Here is a 20,563-nt window from a genome sequence, read left to right on the forward strand (position 1 = left end):
AAAGTCTCTTCTACCAGGACATTTTCTGGGTTTCAGTTGAATATTGTTTCCTCCAGGAACGCTAATACTGTATCCTACTGTGCACATATGATTACTTTCCCTAAAGAATTTATCATGAATTTAAACCCATTCATATATTTATTATTGAATAATAATACAGTGTCTTTACTTGGGAAGTACCGAAATAATAGTTTTTCCTTTTTTAAATTCATTACTGTATTCTTAGAACTGGCCTTTGTTACTTTAGAAATACAGCATTATTAGGAAATAAATTATAATCTAAGATATGATAGAGAAATCATATAGAAAAACAATAGTTCATTTTTAATATATGCTCTTATGTGGCTCACACATATATTCTTTCCAAGTGCCAAAATAACTGAAAACAAAGAGATAATAAAGAGTAATTGAATTTAGTTATAAAATGTTTTGAAACATCTTAGTTTGTTCACTTGAATAATTTTGGGGTTCATGCAGTGGACATAATGCAGATAAACAGTGGTGATGTAAAGTAGTGCTAAATGATTCTTCTTTCAGTTACACTGCTTCTACCCTGATTTGGAGGAACCAGATAGTTTTAGTCAATAGATATTTACTCAGTATCATGGAGTCTGGTAAGTTCTAGAGACAAAGGTGAATGATCCGTGCAGCCTCCTCTCAACTGGAGGAACAGGAAACATTTTTCATGTTAGAAACATGCTTCAGTGTGACTTTCCTTAGAGGGGGAGGCTAGACTTTATTGTGGTTGCTTACATTTTCAATGTGCTTTTGAAATTGGCCTTTCATCTTCAAAGTGTAAAATGTTTTGCCTTTTGAAGTTGCATAAATACAGGATATATAAGGTAAGTCTTTCCTGCACTGAATTCAGGAGAAAATTCGACTGGTCACTGAAAAGAAGGTGATCTCTCTACAGTGCCCAGCGAACTGAGTCAGCAGGGTGTGTAGTTACTGACCTTATTTCTTTTTACAGCGAAGTAAAGCTATATGATGTGCACCCACACATTTTCTCCAGTATTCCTGATTGTTACTCTTTGCCACAAGGAAGTCATTTCCTGTGGGAGGCTCCTCAGGTCTCCTCTCTGAATCACTTCCCTCTTTCTTCAGGCAGTGCAGGGTATTGTCTAAGGGGACTCAGAATATTACTCTTATGTACATATTATGTATAATAATATAATGTAATATATTATATACATGTACTATGTAATATATGTATATATGTATATATATATATATATATATATGTGTGTGTGTGTGTGTGTGTGTGTGTGTGTGTGTGTGAGTGTGTATGTATTCCTAAATATGTAAATACAACTTGATCACCCTATGTAATGTTACCTACATGGGTATGATTTGAAAGCTAAACCACTTGGTATTAGACAATGAAGGCTTTTCCCTGGGGAAGACTATCGCTCCCACTCTCATCTTTCCTAGTTGCCTATGTTTGTGTATGGCTGAGGCCACATGACCTTTCAGTGTTACCATGTCCATTGGTGGCACCCTCACCCAGGTCTTCTTTAGGCAGACATTCTAATGAGACTTCATGGGTGCAGCATCTCTGACATTTCTAGAGTTTTTAAATATTTCTTTTATTTTTTTAAAATTGTACCATAATTATATAATTTCCTCCTTCCATTTCCTCCTTCCGAACCCTCCCATAGATTTCTCCTTGTTTTCTTTCAAATACATGGTCTCTTTTTTCATTAATTGTTAAGTGTTTGTGTGTACATGTGTGTGGGGGGAGGGTGTTCCTAAATATACCTGACCTGCTCAGTCTGTATAATTTTACTCATATGAATGTTTTCAAGGATGATATTTACTATTGAATAACAAACTTCAGGCTTGGTCTTCCCCAGAGAAGTCTATTTTTCCCATTTTCTGTGTTGTATAGTTGCTGTAGTCCTTTATATAGGGTTAATGCCTCATGGTCTTTACCCTATTATGGCATGTCTACTGTTGTTGTCCTCATTTACGCTCATGTTCAGGCAGTCGTGTTGGTGACACTTTAGGATTATCCTTTAGGGTTATCATGTCATGGTGATCATTATTGTAGTCCATAGGTTCATAACTGGTTAACACTAGGTTGCTTCCCTCCTTTGAAGCTTGCATGGTGTCTTCCAATACCAAGAAAGCTGAGTCCTCTGGAAGGAGGCATTCACCTCATTTCCATATCAGGGGTCTCTGAGCCCTGGGTCTGAAGTGCATGGTATCTTCAGCAATAGGAACTTCCCTTCTACTTCTGGAAACCAAGATCAACAGCAACAGTTGGTAATATTTTGAGAGTCTCTTGGACAACCCTAGCCAACAATTCAAAAGAGGGCTTCTCATGCCTGGTGATGGGATTTCTGTTAGGTGGACTTTAACTAATAGAAGGAGCATTGTCAGCCCAGATGAGAAAGTTTTATTTAGAGAGTTATAGTTTTATACTTATATATTCCATGTTTCCCCTAGAAGTTTCGAACTTTCAGATCCTGTCATGAAGCTTTGATGCATTGTGAATTGATTCCTATACAGGGTGACTCCAGTTTTATCTTTCAACATGCAGACATAAACATCTAGAGCCTGTTTTTTTTTTTTCTAATATGTATTGTTTACACTGTTGTCATGAACTAGGTGCTGTAGCTGGGTAGATTTTTTTTTCTCAGTCATCTATTCTATTAGATTGGCCTGCATGTCTTCATTTGTGTTAACACCATAAAACTGGGTTACTATGATATTATAATATAATTTAAGATCAGGTGTTGTCTACGACAACAACAACATTGCTCTTTCTGCTTAAGATAAAACTAGTTATTCCAGGGTTTTTTTTATATTTGACTCCATATGAAGTTCAGAATTTTTTTCAAGATTTTTAGGAATATAGTTGAGATTTCAATGGTGCTTGTATTGACCCTGTAGATTTTGGCAAAATGACCACTTACAATATTGGTTTTGCCAAGCAATAAGCACAGGAGATCTTCCCATCTTCTATTGCCTTCAAATTTTTTATCCTGTGTTTTAAATGTTTATTATAAAATCTTTATTCTCCTTGGTTAAGTTTGATTGTGTTTTGTTTTAGCAATTTGGGTTTTTTTTTATTATTATTCTCTACTTGTTCATTATTGGTATATAGAAGGCTACTGATTTTTGTATGTTGATTTGTACCATGATAATTCAATAAAAATATTTATTAGACTCAAGATCTTTTTCTGCAGAGCCATTAGGGATTTTTAAGGATACTATTGTGTATTTTCCAAGAGGAAAATTTTTATTACTTTCTTATAAGTATCCTTTTTTCTTCTCTTGATTTAGTGCTATAACACTAATCTCTATAAGAGAGAGTAGTGAATATTGTCTCATTCCTGATTTTTCAGTAAATGCTTGAGTGTTTCACCAGTTAGTATAATGTTGCTTGTAGATGTGTCACATGTAACCACTCTTATGCTGAGGAATGTTGACCCTAATCCTAGATTCTTCCTGATGTGTATCATAAAGGGGTAATAGAAGTTCTCAAAGGCCTTTGCTGAAGATACTCAGATAATCTCATTATTTCTATCCTTATGTTAATTTATGTGCTACATTCAGTTTATTGATTTGCATTCATGGAATGATAACAAATAGTCACAATGTATGATGCTATTGTGTCCTTGAATGCAGTTACAGGATCTTTACTTAGAATTTTGTATATAGATTCATCAGAGAAATTAGTCTATCCATGTTGTTATTGTTGTGTCCTTATCTAATTTCAATACAGCAGCATTGCTGACTTTGTAGAATCGGGTTGGTAGTGTTCCTTTGCTTTCTAGTGTATAAAATACTTTGAGAAGCATTAGTGTTCATTAACATTTATTGAAAAGTTTGGTAGAATTTGGGGGCAAACCTGTCAGTCACAAACATTGTTCTTTCATTATCATTAATTTTTCTTCTATATTGTTCATATCATTTTGGGTTCATATGTCTTTAAATTCATTTATTTTTTCGTATTTTCCAGTTTGGGGACTATAAATATTCAATGTACTCTTTAATTATTTGAATTTCACTGGAGTCTATTGTAACCACCTCCTTATCATCTCTACTTTTATTAATTTCAGTTTTATCCTTTTTGGTAGATTTAGCTAGGAGCTTCTCAATTCTGTTTATTCATAAAACTTTATTTCTATGCATTGTTCTTTTGTCTCTGTATCATTAATTTGTGCCCTAATCTATAAACTATTTTTGTCTCTGCTGATTGGGAGTTTGACTTGCTTCGGTGTATCTAAATATTTTAAGTATAACATTAGGCTAATTATTTTAGATTTTCCTGACATTTTAATATAAACATACATAGATATAAGCTTTCATCTTCAGAGCTGCCTTATCCATACCACAATGGTTCTTCATTTTCATTTAATTCACTGATTTTTTTTTAATATCCTGCCTGATTTCTTCAAAGATGTACTGATCTTTCAAGAATGTTTTCTTCTATTTCCAAGTACTTATGTAGTTTTCTTGCTACTGAGTTCTGGGTTTTGTACTGTGATCTAATAAGAAAGAAGAAATTATTCTGAATCTTTTTATTGGTTAAGAGTTGATTTGTGGACCAGAATGTGGTCTGTTTTAGAAAATATTCCATGGACTATTGAAAAGAATATATATTCTGTCCCAGTTGGATGGAACATCTGTAGACATCTGGTAGATCTTTTTGATATCTATAGTGTAACTTAAGTATGAAGTTTGTTGTCTTTTAGTTTAGAGACCTAACTAAAGATGAGTTTGGGATACTAAAGTCCTCTACTAGTTTTGTGCAGGATTTATCTGCCTCTTTAGTCACATTAGTATTTGTTGCATAAAATTGGATGCCCCTCCCCTGGTCTACACAGAGATACATGTCAGCCATAGTTGCATACCGTGACCCTGTCTCAAAAAGGAAAAGAAAATGGAAACGCCAATATTTAACATATATTTATAATTTTGCATCTTCTTTGATGAATGATTCTTTTATTAATATGTATAGGGTATAGGATCCAGGTGGTGTACAGAGCAAAGAGACAAATGAGTGCTGGATTTCAAACAAGCCCAAGCATAACTGAAACTACTGCTTGAGCTTAGACTGAAGAGTGAACCTTTTTATGAACTGAACAATACCTTCAGCAACACAGAGGAATAAGCAGAAATTTGCTCAGGAAAATAGTAAGAGGGGAAATGTAGTAATAAATGCTTAAATAGTGGAATGGAAAATCCTTAAATAGACCATGAGATGAAAATAATGCTAGATCATCCTGAATTTATTAGAGAAAAACCTAAAAGGCAAAAAACAGTGACTGACCCTGTATTTTGTCTAATGCCACATAACCAGCTAGCCATTGCCATAAGTAAAACAGAACTTTGAAGCCCATCTGTAAAATCAACACTTGGGATGATAAACAAGAACCAACAAGCAATCACACCAGCCTGAGATACAGAAGGACATGTTGCCCCAACAAAACAAAAGGATGGGAGATGCTTATCAAAAAATGGTCAACCTCTCCTGGCAAGACACGCTCTCACTTCTCATCAGAGAACTTTCTATTTGAAGTAGATAATGATTAACATATATAGACACACAACTGGCAAAAGCACCACAGAATGCTCAGCCCTAAATGGAACACGCAATCCTTCCTGCCAAGACTCGGGGATTATTAAATAAGACAGAGTGGAGAGAGTCTAAGAGCCAGAGGCAGTGGATGACTACAAAGAAACAATATTTTGGGAACACAGCAGGTCAGTTACACATGTGAACTCTTTGGTTGTGACAGAATGCCAGGTCCTGTACAAACCCAAGACCAAGTCCAAGCATGAAATCTAACCTAGATATTGAACTATTGACAATTGGTAGGCAATAGGTGGGAGAAGAGGAGCCAGTTTTTTCTAAGAGAGTAGCACCTAGTAAATTAGACATGTTCCACTAGATTGCCACACATCCATGAATATTTAAATGGAGAAGTTTGTTATAGTTTTTAATGATACAGTATTACGTATGTGGGGAGGAGGGATTGGGTCTGGTAAGAGTTATAACAGGTGGGTGACATCATCAAAACACAATATATGAAATATATGAAATTCTCAAGGAACTAATACAAATTTTAAAACATGGTTTACCTCCTGTTCCTATTACAAGACTATGCATTTGTACTTGGCTGTGTATTTTACATATGTTAACTATATACACTATGAATAATGTATATTCATTATGTTTGTATTTATTAGTCAGATTCATACCATCAAAAAGACAGCACTTTTAAACTATATTTGACATTTAGAAATATTAAATGCCTCAAACACAAGAATCTGTCATAATATTTATTATATTTGGCATTTCATCTAAAATGTATTGTTGAATGGGTCTTATTCAGATTACTACAATACTGGTAAATAAATCTATGTCTGTGGCTTTAAAGTCATGTAAATTGCATTGCCTGTTTCCTATTTTAGTTCTTCTCTAACAACTAACATTGACAGAGGTGAATGCTTAAGTGTGATCACTAAGAAGCCCCGGCATTGTCAAAAGGACTCACTTTTCATCCTGAGCTCAAGTGACAGATTCAATTTGATTTCTGAGTTGTATGAAAACCAAGACTAATCTATCTCCACTCAGAAAACAAGCCTTCTGTGCGCTTTTCATTCCTTCTTCTATACAGGAATTAGCGTGGAAAACAGATCCTGTGGGGAAGACCATATCAAACCCAAAAGAGGTCAAATTGATAGGAATAGAATCCCTGCTCTATTTTGTACACTGCTAAAGAGGGTCTACAGGCAACTAAGCCATCAATCTATATTTCACTAGGACCCTGCAAAACACATTTACCTTATCAAATCTTAAGTTCAAATTCATAATATGCATATAAGTATTTATACACATGTTTGCATAAATGTATATAAGTATACAACACACACACACACACATATATATATATATATATATGTGTGTGTGTGTGTGTGTGTGTGTGTGTGTGTGTGTGTGTACATACATATCTTACTTGAAAATGTGTTGGACTTGAAAGAAAATGCATTCCGATAAAGATTGTTTCTAAAGCTATTGTACAACAGTTTCCTCCTAGTTGACATATTTCTTCCACTGAGAGGGGACAAAACTCTATGAGACACAGCACATAAACAAAAGGTCAAATGTCTAGAAGACCAGAAAGATTCCTAATGGCCTCTGCCCCACATATACGAAGGAGTAAATGCCTTCCTTGGGAGACAACTGGTCACCTGCAAACAAAGGTTGTGACTATGAGGAGAGAGTCCCTGATCCTCTGGACTGCTTACAGGATGTCAGGAAAGCTCCAGGCTTGCAGCCAGCTTCTGTGCATCTTCATCAACATTGGGGTGGGCTTTTCATGGTGTACCTGATTTTTGGGCACCCCCCACTCTTATAAGGAACTCTTCTCATCTATTCCTGTTAGTAACCTCTAAAAAATACATTGGTTCTCCAACTTGGACATTGGTACAATCACTATTAGGAGCGCTCAAAGGCTCCCTTTCAGGAGTGAATAAGTGTGTGTCAGTGTGTGTGTGTGTGTGTGTGTGTGTGTGTGTGTGTGTGTTGCATCTTCTCATGAAAAGTCTGACACATAACAGCTATGATGCCAGACAAGTTACCTGTTTCCAAAGTACAATGGCAGAAAGAGCACATGGCAGATATTCCTTCTCTGAAGGGGAAATCAAGAAAAGATCAAAGATGGGCCCCAAAACTCTTAGCATTTTGAAATATTTATTACATACATCAAGATCCCACTTTTCATAAATAAATTCCACATTTGTTTTTTCTGAATAACAGAACAATAGACTTGAAAATGCAAATAACAAGGTTCACCTTCTCAGAGTTTTGCAGGTTAGAAAGTTTGAGAGCTAGTAGAACAAATTCTGTTTCATTTAAATGGTTGACCAAGGTGCTGTAGATCTGTGTTCTCTGGGCTGGTGGTGGCAAGGCAGTCATGTGAACCTCTCAGCTGCCCTCCTTCCATTGTCTTGAAGGGAACCACATGCATGCCTTCCCTGGTGTGATCCCATCTCTGTCTCCAAATCTAAGCTGACTGATTCTCTATTTCCACCACCCACTGAGATACCACTTTAGGTCCTATGTCGTCTCCTGTAGCCATTTCAGCAAATGATGGTATGGCCATGTGTCTATGTTTTCTCCAGAAATCCCTTTCACACCTTTTGTCATATAGACAGATGGGCAATGGTTTATCCTTATCTATGTCCTGTTTTGTCGGAAACAGCAAGAGAACAGAGACCAGACCTTTAAACTGGTTAGAATTCCCTCCTGTTAATATCCAAGTTCCACACTCACAAGCTCTGCTCTCCACATTATCTGTCTATATTCTTTCCAGCGGATAAGAAGAATTGTCTTTCATTCATTGTGCAGTAACACTGTTTGCATTTTATGCCAGAATTCACCAGACACAGATGAAATATTTGTGTGAATAGTCTGTCCATCATTACACATGTATATCTCTGCAACTGTAAAAGCCTTTCCTAGAGTGCTGTTCCATTTATGAGCCCTCACTAAAGTTCCCTTTCATTGCTACTGTTTTATCAAGGGTCTCTCAGATGAGATCCAGACTCTTAATTACATATCCCAATTCTTTTGCCCAACACCAATCGCCTGGCTCTAAAGCCTCAGAGCATTATATTTATTACATCAGCACCCCACTTCCCATGAACAAATTCCACATTTATTTTTTTTTCTAGGGCAGCATAATACCAGACTGGAAGAGGTAAATAACAAGGGTCCCCTTGTCACAACTCTGAAGGTCACGAGTGTAAGCTCAAGAGCAGCACAGGGTGCTTTCTTCTGAACCTGACCTACCTGCAGGCAACTGGCATGTCCTCCCTATGCCTGCCACCTCCTCCCTATGCCTTCATGCCCAGTCCCATGGTGGTGTCTGTGTCAAATCATTTCTTCTCAGAAAAACACATGTTGTGGTGGAGACCTGCCATCATGCTTTCTAACCAAATCACATCTGAAAAAAAAAAATCTGTCTAAATAGGATCACAGTTGATGACTTGGTATTCAGATTTCAAGATATAACATTTGGAGGGTACATTATACAGGCTAGGACAAACCTCTGTATATTATCTATAATTTACTGTCATAATTCCATGAAATTAGTCCACCTTTCCTTTGTTTTCATGTATTTTTATAATGCAACACATCTCCTTACTATGGATACATCTTTTCAATTATTTTAATTCATATTACTAAAATCTTACTATTGTCCCAAAGGCTATGTTCTCAATGAGAAAATAAATATGACATTAACATTAATTGTGTCCAATAAAGTATAGAAAATAAGTTGCAAGTGCATTACATATATATAAACATTTCATTTGACACATGAGCATAGATGCTGTCTCTATTCATGTTCATATAACTTCTTATAGACAATATTCAAAACTAGTTGGATTTGGAATGGTACCTAATTTCCTTGATGACCTTAATATCACTACCATAATATGCTCATAATAAAGCTATAGCCTCACCTTTTCTGAACTCACTGACGTGCATAATTTTTCTAACTTGGAATGAAATTTTTAAGCACCATTTTTGAAACTGAAATGCCAAAACCTAGCTTAAATAACTGGAGGAATAGTACTTTAAATTTAGATATTTTTTCTTTTTTGTTACTTTTGTAGTTCAAATAAGAAATATCTATTTTTTCAAAACAATGTTCAACTGAAGTTTCTAACACAGAGAACAAATAAAGGACGGGATAGGCTGTGGTCTACTGATTAGTTTTAGAAAGTATATGCTCTGTAGAGATGCTATTCAAATTTTTTTTTCTTTCACACAGGATTGACTGTTTAGATATTCAGAAAGAAATGTTATTGCACTGGAAAATAATACTGTGGGTTTTTTTTTCTAATAGTCAGTCATGTTTTAGTTTCCTAGACTGACTCTTTCTTTGTGACCTAAGTCACAAAATCACCCATCCTGCTGTAATCAAATGTGAGAGATAAGAACAGCTGCAGGCACTGTTGTCTGACCTGTATGAGACACAGAAATCTAACCTTTCATTTTCCCTTTGTAGAGGTAGAAAAATGGATACTTATCTAACTGGCATTTAATATGTGTTTCAGTTATGCATGTGTGGTTAAACTGGATTTTTAAGTACTAAGAACAGGCACTGGGAAGGAGAGATGGATCAGCTGGTAAATATGCTTGCCACCAAGCCTAAGGACATGGGATGGATCCCTTATTCCCATATGGTGGAAGGAGAGAACCAGCTCTCAGAGATGTCATCTGACTTCCATGTATGCCATGGTACACATGCACCCACACATGTACAAACACACAAAAATAGATGAGAGAGAGAGAGAGAGAGAGAGAGAGAGAGAGAGAGAGAGAGAGAGAGAGAGAGAGAGAGAGAGAGAGAGAGATCACAGTAAGATAGATCATACATAGATACATAAATATATAGACACATAGATACAAAGAGATAACAGATATATAAATTAAAGAAAATAAGTAAAAACAGGTATCAAGGCTATTTAAGATCTATGTCACTTGTCCTGATGTTCCTAAAATCCTGAACGAATGACAAGGGACAGTAAACCACACAAGCTGCCATGGAAAATCCCACTGCTTCAGAAGCAATAGACCCTTTTCACTGTCAAAAAAATACTTGACATCGAGCAGCCTCTCAATCCAGTTGCATTAAAATCTGTTAAGGAGTGATTAAAAATTTGAATATCTCCATCCCACACTCTAATGTAAGCTAAAATTCACAGGAAGTCTAGAGTCTTACCTGCTTATTCTGATTTCTGCTTAGCTTTTGTGGCCTGTCAGTGCCCCAGCCAGCCCTGTAACAACTGCTCTCAGAACTCATATTTGTCATTGTTCAAACATTGTGCTTCAAAAGGGACTGTTTCCTTCTTTTAAGTTTATGGGATTTTTTTAAGTATTTCTTTTGTGTGGTTGGTTTGGGGTTTGTTTTTGGTTTTCTTTTGGGGGGGAATCATAACATAATTACACTGTGTTCCCCATCCCTTTTCATCCTCCAAACCCTCTCATATGCTCCTCCTTGCTCTCTTTCAAATGATCAGACTCTTTTACCGCTAACTTTTGTTACATACATGTATTTATATGAACATACATAAATATTTCTAAATACATAAATATAATCTACCTAGCCTGTATTTCTTACTATTTTATGAGGAAGACAATTTGTAATACTTCATAACCAAAATAATTTCTCCCTTCCAAAAAAAAAGACTACCTTTGTATTTATATAAAAACAAGATTGCAGGTGAGACGACCCATCATCTGAGTGCTTATTGCTAAGCATGACTGCCTGAATTCTATCATGGAAACCACATGGTGGAAAGAGAAAAGTAAATCCCATAAATTGTCCTCTGACCTCCACATGCAGACACACACACACACGCACACGCACACGCACACACAAAAGAGAAAGAGAGAAAGATGTATTCTCTTTATAAATAAATGAATGCTAAAAAAGATACACACATGTACCTAGAGTCTTCAACGTTCAGCATCTTCAAGGTTTCATAAGCTGAGAACTAGGTAACTATATTTTATAGAAATAAATAACGTGAAATACAAAAATTATTTCACGTTAGAACAATCTTTTATGGTCTTTGGGGGTTTTCCTAAGATCTACTTTTTATACACTTAAAATACACTTCTTGGTCCTTTGCAAAGAGGCCTGAGGGACTATGTGTAGATTTTAGTATCAGCTTCTCCCGCTACACTATGCATGTGAATTGAAAATTATTTCAAGCCTCTGTTCCATCTCCACATACATCTCAGTTGTACCCATCTTTTTAGAGTCCTTTCCCCTGCAATGGCAGGAATCCACTTACAGATACACTGATAACTTTAATGAGTCTTCACTCAGTTTTATTGCAGAACTATTTTATTCTCTGGTGACTTGTTCCCCTATGAAGGACTCCAGTAAACTCCACATTCCAATCTCAAGGGTGATTTTTCTGACTCTTTATGTTTGCTCACAATGATATATATTGCTTCACCCAAAGAGTATAATTTTATATTGATTGTATATTCATTCTTTCTATTTACCTAAGTTTATTTCCCATAGAGAAGAAATAACAGTAAATAACTTGTTATATGTTGTTATGTCAACTCAAAACTTAATGACTAAATGACACTGACCACACATTACTAAGTATAACCTTGGATACCACTTACCCACCAGTGTCCCCTTTAATATCTTTCCTGTTACATTCACTTTCATTCTCTTATTTTTAAAGTTTTTAGAACTCATTATGCTTAATTGCCATCTATGTGTCTAGAATATATCAGTAAAGGAGTAAAAAAATAAAGAGCAAAACCTAACAAATAAGATTTTAAATTGGGCACATACTAAGTGGTCTGGTTGGGGTAGAAAGACAGCAAGCCACATTACTAAATAAGAGTCTTGAAAAAGATTGGCAGCTGTGCAATGGCTTCAGGAAGATGAGCGCATTAGCCATGGAAACATCTAGAAGCAGAGTGTTTTGGTGGTGAAGTGTCGAGAGGAACGGTGCAGGGTAGAAGCTCACATCATTTGTTCAAGGAACAGTGGGATATTCTTATTCCCAACTTCATTCAATCCAGTATCCCTTCAGCATACAGCTAGATCTTGCATTCAGCTAATTATTGCAATGCCAAGCCCATGTTCATAAATATTTTTATTTTATTGACAAATGTTCATATCATCGCCTAACTATGCATTTTGCAAGTTTCTTACATTCTTATTATTGTCATTATGCTCTAAGCATCAAGGTAATGCACTTGTCCTCTATAATTATATTTTCCAGGATATTTTTCTGAATTCAAGAAATGGAACAAATGTTTCCAGCTTGAGTAAAAAACAACGTTGTAAGAGCTTTCCTATGAAAACCTAACTTCATCCCACAAATGACAGCAGTTAAATCTTCCATTCTTTAGTTTCCTAATGAACAACAGAAAGACCATAAGCTGTTGCAATGTATAATGCTGAATTAATTATTAATTAACTAATTAATTAAAGTGTGATCCTTATTTGGGTTCTCTAAATACATGAGTAAGAAACATGAGACCAACTGCAGAAATTTGATCTCCAAATAAAATGAAATTTAAGGAGTAATGACAAAAAATCAAATGACTCCACATGGTTGAGCCAATGACAACATTCTTTGAGCTATTGACCTGGATTTTCTGCTCTAATGGTCAATTTCCCACCAGGTCAGTACTGTAGTTTTTAGGCCCTAAGGGAAATATTACCTTCCACATTGATCAATTTCAGGCTTTGTCTATTTCTAGAATAATGTTTCTCATGATTCTTAACCTTGCCAACTCATATCTAAATTCACAACTCACAGTCAAACGGCAAGTTGAGTTCATAAATAATGTATTTTTCTACATTGAAGATGCCTCATGGGCCACACATCAGGATCTTCCATTGAGTTATGTTAATCTCAACGTGGTTAAGCCTCAAAATTGTTTTGTTGGATATATTTCATTCTGAATTCTAAATTCCCAAGGAAGTACGGAGAGATTTATGTTTTCCCAGTAATGAGAAATATTAGAGAGATAATCATATCCATGATATACACAGTGCAAGGTACTTTTCTATCTCATAAACACATAAACACGATTTTACCTCATTCATAGACACATAAAACGTTCTTGATTCATTTCCTTTCATCCAGTTGTTGCTCACCATGCATGCATTCTTCATTGGCTTATTTAGCTTCAAGTCCATTAGAGACAGATCTGTTGGGTTCTCTCTGACTTTCACCAACCAAAAGACAGGAAGAGGAGAGTTAGATGCTGGCATTATCATGAGACTTTTATTGGGAAGACACAACAGATAGACTCCAGATATTGACTCCAGATAGAGAATCAAAGAAACTAGAGTAATGATCACACCCAAGTCCAACTTGTGAACCAGTGAGTTTACTTAGGTTACTTATAGGAGTGTGGATAAAATGTTACTTACAAAAGAGACAAGTCGAAGGCAGCTGCATTACTGAAAAGCTCACCCTAAAAGAGTGGGTGATGCCTTGCCCATGAACACTGCATCCCTAGCGCTCTCTATATGGCTTAAAGGCACTCAGAGTCAGAGAATCTCTTCTCCAGTGGTTTGGGAGTGCTTCTATACCTTGGGAAGGAGGCTCATGAATCTTATAATGTTCATGCTCACTAGATGTGTGAAGTTTGTTTACTTCCTGAGTCCTTCAAAATCACCCGCTCGTTCCTGGAGGCCATGCTGTAACTTAGAGTTTTTCAGGCCTCAAGGAGCCTCACATCAAGACAGAGTATTTCAACTAGGAAGCAATTGCTATGCAACACTTTATTCCTTCCTCCAGCTCTTACATTCTTTCTGCTCTCTCTTCTATGATGTTCCCGGAGGCTTGGAGGGGTGTTGTAAATAGCCATATACCATCTTAGCCAGCATGTGCACCTAACTGGCGATTGAACTCAGGGTCCTTTGCATGAACAGCATCATCACAGGTCAAGCATAGGCCCACTGGCTACTTTTTCATTATTTCTCCAGCTACATGTTATCTCTTTGCATTTATGTTATTACAAGTACCAATTCTTTTCTAATTTTTATTGGTTATTTTATTTATTTACATTTCAAATTTATCCCCTTCCAGGTTTCCCCTCTGCAAACACTCTACCCCAACCCTTTCCCCCTACTTCTATGAGGGTGTTACCCACCCACCCACACACACACACACACTCCTGCCTCACTGCTCTAGCATTCCCATATGCTGGAGCATCAAGCCTTCACAAGACCAAGAGCCTCTCCTCTCATTGATGCCAGATAAGGCCATCCTCTGTTCCATATGTATTCTTTGGTTGGTGGTTTAGTCACTGAGAGCTTTGGGGGTTCTAGTTGGTTGATATTGTTCTTCCTATGGGGTTACAAGCCCCTTCAGCTCCTTCAGTCCTTCCCCTAACTCCTCCATTGGGGGTCCCTGTGCTCAATCCAATGGTTGGCTGCAATCATCTGCATCTGTATTGGTGAGGTTCTGACAAAGCCTCTCAGGCAACAGCTATGTCAGGCTCCTGTCAGAAAGTACTTCTTGGCATCAGCAATAGTGTCTGGGTTTGGTGGCTGCATATGGAGTGAATCCCCAGATGGGGCAGTCTCCGGATGGCCTTTCCTTCAGTCTCTGCTCCACTCTTTGTCCCTGTATTTCCTTTAGACAGGAGCAATTCTGAGTTAAAAATTTTTGAGAACCTATTCTAGTGTGATGTTTTTATTCATAACATCTGTGTTCCAGACAACTATAGGGATAGATGCTGTCCTTTCAAACATTTCATCTGACTTAGTCATTGGCTCAATTATTTGAGGATGTTCAGTATCTTAAAATTCCATTGACCCCAACACAACCTGTGTGGCATTAATTACATGGTTTTCAAACACCAGACCATATTGCTATAAATATGTATGCCACCTTTGTGGGACTTGATTATGTATCTCCCCAGAAAGAAACTTCACCAACCCTTAATTAGACAAAGCTGTCTGTTCTGTGACAGAGGTGGGGTCAGAGATAGATTCTGTCACTTGTGACACTTTAAGAACAGTACACTGAGATTCTGCCCCCATCTATGACCAAGACCAAAACCATTTATTTAGGATGCTACTCCCAGCTACAGTCTTCTTAGATTCTGGAGTATTTTAACACAAATGGACAGAGGAGTTACGACGCACACAGATGTTTAACTTCTCCTACAAAGATCTTAGTGTGTTCAAACGTATCTTGTGACTTTACGTCTTAGTCTATATGGAATCCCTTTTTATAAAGTCATACAGAGAGTAGGCAACTTGAGAAAAATATGTTATGAATGCCCCCCCCCATATCCAATGATCTCCAGGAATACTTGTTGCCTGTTTATGTTTAGAATCATAAGATTTTTTTGCAGTAATGTTATGAGCTATCATATGCACATTATTGGACCATTTTCTCCCAAGAATTTTACAGCTGTAACTGCCATCTGCACCTTGAGTGACCCGATCTCCCTTTTTGCTTTCTTCAGGCATATGTTTATGTTTTTAGCTTCTCTGCATCTGCAGACTACTCATAAGTTAGCATCATGTCAACTATATAATGAGACTTCTTTACAGAGGATATACTGGATGACAAAGCAATATCCCAGGCATCCCATGTCAGAGGAACTGTGAGAGAGTCCACTCTTCCCAGTGGAACTGGAATGGTCCACTATGGCTCATTACAAGCAAATGAAAAGTTATCTTGGGATCTAGCAGCTAAGGAAATATAAAAGAAAACAATGTAATCACTCATCTGGGATCTTCATCCTTGCATAGTTCTGTGGGCCACATGTATTACCCCATACCCATATATCTTTTTTTTTTCCAATTTTCATTAGATATTTTCTTCATTTACATTTCAAATGCTATCCCAAAAATCCGCCATAACCCCCCCCAACCCTGCTCCCTTTCCCACCCACTCCCACTTCTTGGCCCTGGCATTCCCCAGTACTGAGGCATATAAAGTTTGCAAGACAAAGGGGCCTCTCTACCCAATGATGGCTGACTAGACCATCTTCTGCTACATATGCAGCTAGAGACACGAGCTCTAGGGGTGCTAGTTAGTTCATATTGTTGTTCCACCTATAGGTTTGCAGACCCCTTTAGCTCCTTGGGTACTTTCTCTAGCTCCTTCATTAGAGGCCCTGTGTTCCATCCAATAGATGACTGTGAGCATCCACTTCTGTATTTGCCGGGCACTGGCCTAACCTCACACGAGAAGGCTGTATCAGGGTCCTTTCAGCAAAGTCTTGCTGGCATATGCAATAGTGCCTGCGTTTGGTGGCTGATTATGGGATGGACCACCCATATATCTTGATAAACTGGCTTACGTTGTTTGGTGCTATTCTCCTAGCCTGACTGCGCTCGTGTGCATGGGATCTGGTAGACTCTAGACCTGAATGTAACTGTAGCCTTTCCCATTGTCTCTCCCTCGGAGACACATGGCTTTGGACAGTAGCCCAAGGTTGGCAAACAATTTCCACTTTCCAACCAAGCATACTTTCTGCTGATTTTGATCTGAATGGCTCCATCCTATATTCATCACTATTGCCACTGTCCCCATATTCTCTGGGAACTTGCCATGAATTAAGGGAGACTCAGCTCTGGAATCCCCTGAAGCCTCTGCTACTTTATTAAAGCCATGTTCCACAATAGGACTCAGAAAAAGACACTAAAGTCTCACACCAGTCCAGTGATCTCGTCTTTTATAACGATGAACATGGTTCTATCTGGCCTGGTGGACTAGACATCAAACATAGCTTTTCTTATCATCTCCTTTCCTGTCACTCACCTCAAATCATTAGATTCTTTTCATTACCCAATTCTTCCCTGGGTTCAGGATTTTTGTTGTTGTTGTTGTTGTTGTTGTTGTTTTGTTTTGTTTTGGTGGGGGGAGTTGGTTTGGTTTAGTTTAGTTTGATTTGGTTGTTGTTATTTTGTTTGAGTTTTTGTTTGTTTGTTTGTTTGTTTGTTTGTTTGCTGGTTTGGGTTTTGGCTTTTGATCCAAGGAAGGACTCTTTAGCACAGATATAAATTGTGCTTTCTTTTCCTTGTATCCTGCTAACCTTAAGGAATAAAAAGCCAATACTTTCACCTCATTGTAACCCAATCCTTTCTACATAATAGATCATTGCAAAGATGCTAAGCACACCTCCTTTTCTCTTCTTAATCCCCCTTAATATGAACAAGTTCCCTTTGGGCTGCCATAGTTGTCTCAAATGCATTTCTTAGTACACATACACGAACCAGGAAACCTCACCAATATATCTTGTCCCTTACATGTTACCTTCAGGGTCTATAATATTTGTTACTTACCTTTGATTGTTCTCATGGCATCTCTGTGATCATGCAGTAGACTCCACTCATCAAGCTTGATTTCAAGCAAGCATAACATTGTATGCCACAAAATGTAAGACAGCCCTACTTGGATTGTCCCTGAGGACTCTGCGCCCAGACTTTCCCTGTGGGTAAAAGGCCCAGCCTTCATTACATGTCTTATCACCCAAAGCAAGTCCCCTGAAACTACCATCACAGCAAGAAGGCACGTTGTTCCTTTCATGCCACATAGGGAAAGACACGATCCTAGGATTTCTCCTGTGGATTCCCCACCCTTGATAGATCAGCTTCAGTTCCATGTCTCGACACTCATAGTAGAGGGACCATTCTTCTCCAACCCATCTTTGGTTCTGTTGGTGCTTGTTTAAGCACTGAATATGTTATATGGGCATTACCTGGGCACGAGGCATGACACAAACTTCTATTCCAAGGATAGGGAACAAATGCCTGATCAAAGTAAAAATTACAGAAAAATACAAACTGATGAACCAGTAAGTATATTTGTGTTACTGACAGTAGTATGGATGAAGGAGCAGAAGCAGCTTGTGGAAACTTCATCATCAAACACCGACCCCTGAAAGCTACGCCCTAGGACTTGCAGGCAGCTAGAGGGTCAGATCTCCTCTCTGGCAACTGTTTACAAATTCTATAATGGTAGGGAGGGAGGAACCCCAAGAGCTTTCAGTTTCCAACTTTCTGGGCTATGTGAGTTGTTACATTTTGAGTCCCATGAGCCTCCCACTCTATTTCCTGGAGGAAATATTTTCACTTAGAGCTTCCTAAACCCTAAGGGGACTTCCTTCAGGATGAAATGCTTCAACTCCCAGGAAATTAATACACTTTAGCATCCTACTCAAATGGAATTTTATAGGATATTACATTTCAAAATATAAAAAAAATAAAATAAAACTTAGAATCCTAGAAGATTCGACTTGAAATTACATGGAAAGAACAGAGATTCTCCTTGCTCTGAAAGCAACATCCATCTCAACCTCCTAGTGAAAGGTGCTAGCAAACCAAACATGTAAGTCAATCACTTGTGTATAAATTGAAAGTTAATACCATTTCCTTAGATTATTAAATTAATGATCACTAATCAGAGAAAGTATCTCTAATGTATAGAATCAAAATAATACCCAGACAGTTGTCTAGTAAACATAATAATAACACAATTTAAATAGTCTATGGGTCTGAGAAGATATGACAAATAATGAAAAACCAGCCCATCTCTGTTCGAATAATATACATCCATAATGACTTAGTTTCCCTAAATATATTTTCATTATAACACATTGCAGACTATCACAGCCTAGCCCAGCTCCTGCCTCCCTCTCCATGGGTTTTTGTAAACAGCTTCTTGAGATCAATTTGTGTGTGTGCATGGTACAGAAAATTCAAACAGGCTATTATTGTGCATTCTGGGCAAATACCTTAGCACTGAACTACATCCCTAGCCTTATTCCAGATTAATGAAAATATACTCTTTTATATTTGTATTAATGTCACTTAGGTAGGGATGGAGTTCTGGTATAACATACATTTTGATATTTAGTTTAGATAAGTATGTGTATGTATACATATAAATATATAATATAATATATATTATATGTATGTATTTAGCTAGTTAGTTAGAGAGTATACATTTGTCTTTACCACTTACAGTGCTTTGGCTATTCATTAAATGTGCTATAATTTTATACATTTAGCTGTATTACTTAAAAAATAACTTGTGGAGATATATTTAAACTATTCTAATGACTTGCTCAGAGTAATTTTATCCTTTCTTTCCAGGTTGTAAAAATGATGATTATTGTGGTGGTGACGTTTGCCATCTGCTGGCTGCCCTACCACGTGTATTTCATTCTTACTGCGATCTACCAACAGTTAAACAGGTGGAAATACATCCAGCAAGTCTACCTGGCTAGCTTCTGGCTGGCCATGAGCTCAACCATGTACAACCCCATCATCTACTGCTGTTTGAACAAAAGGTAAAAGCAATACTGCTGGCTGGTGCATGGGTCTCTTAGCGCCTCCACCTTCCCTGGAAGAATGGGGGAGAGAGTGTAAGAACTCAGAGAGAAACCCAGAGCTTGCTCTTGTGGGCTTTTCTGACTTCACTAAATGTCCCACCTTAAAACCTAAGTACTCAAAAGGGACACTAAGCAGCGGCTCAAATGGCTAATCTATGACCCTTTCATACATTTCCTCATGTTGTGGTGACCTCCAACCATAAAATTATTTTGTCTCTACTTCACAACTGTAATTCTGCTACTCTTATAAATTGTAATGTAAATGTCTGTGTTTCCTGGTAGTCTTATGTGACTATGGGAAGGGTTGTTCGACCCCCAAAAGGAGCCAAAACCCACAAGTTGAGGAGCACACACTGGAGGTTTTTAGAGGTTGATTTGATGTGTGCTAATTTTTTCCCTTAAAACCTTCAGAATTTTGTCTGCCAGTGAAAAGGAAACTCTCATGAGTGGAGGTTCATCCACATTCCCAAGGATGAGCAATTTTTTCAATGCAATTAAAATACTTTTTTCTATGACAGGGAGAAATAATGGGATACATAACGGGGAATCTGTTTAAAGCGCTCTCATTGCTGTCCGAGCAAGGAGAGTCCCTGTCCTTCCCACATAGCCTTGCATGTGCCAGTTACCTCTCTGGAAACTAAGACATGAGGATTGTGAATTTGCCTTGAGCCAAGGCTACATAGCAAG

The 20,563-nt window shown here is 37.4% G+C and overlaps 1 protein-coding gene across 1 annotated transcript in view; it reads left to right on the top strand.

Annotated features, from left to right (window-relative positions):
• Positions 1-20,563, top strand: part of Tacr3 (tachykinin receptor 3) — an 84,048-nt gene that overhangs the window by 59,606 nt on the left and 3,879 nt on the right. The window contains exon 4 of the mRNA XM_021196616.1: positions 19,638-19,834. Coding sequence (XP_021052275.1) covers positions 19,638-19,834 — 197 coding nt within the window. The remainder of the gene's footprint in view (positions 1-19,637; positions 19,835-20,563) is intronic.

Source organism: Mus pahari, chromosome 4, assembly GCF_900095145.1.
Source record: "Mus pahari chromosome 4, PAHARI_EIJ_v1.1, whole genome shotgun sequence".
Taxonomy (NCBI): Eukaryota; Metazoa; Chordata; class Mammalia; order Rodentia; family Muridae; genus Mus; species Mus pahari.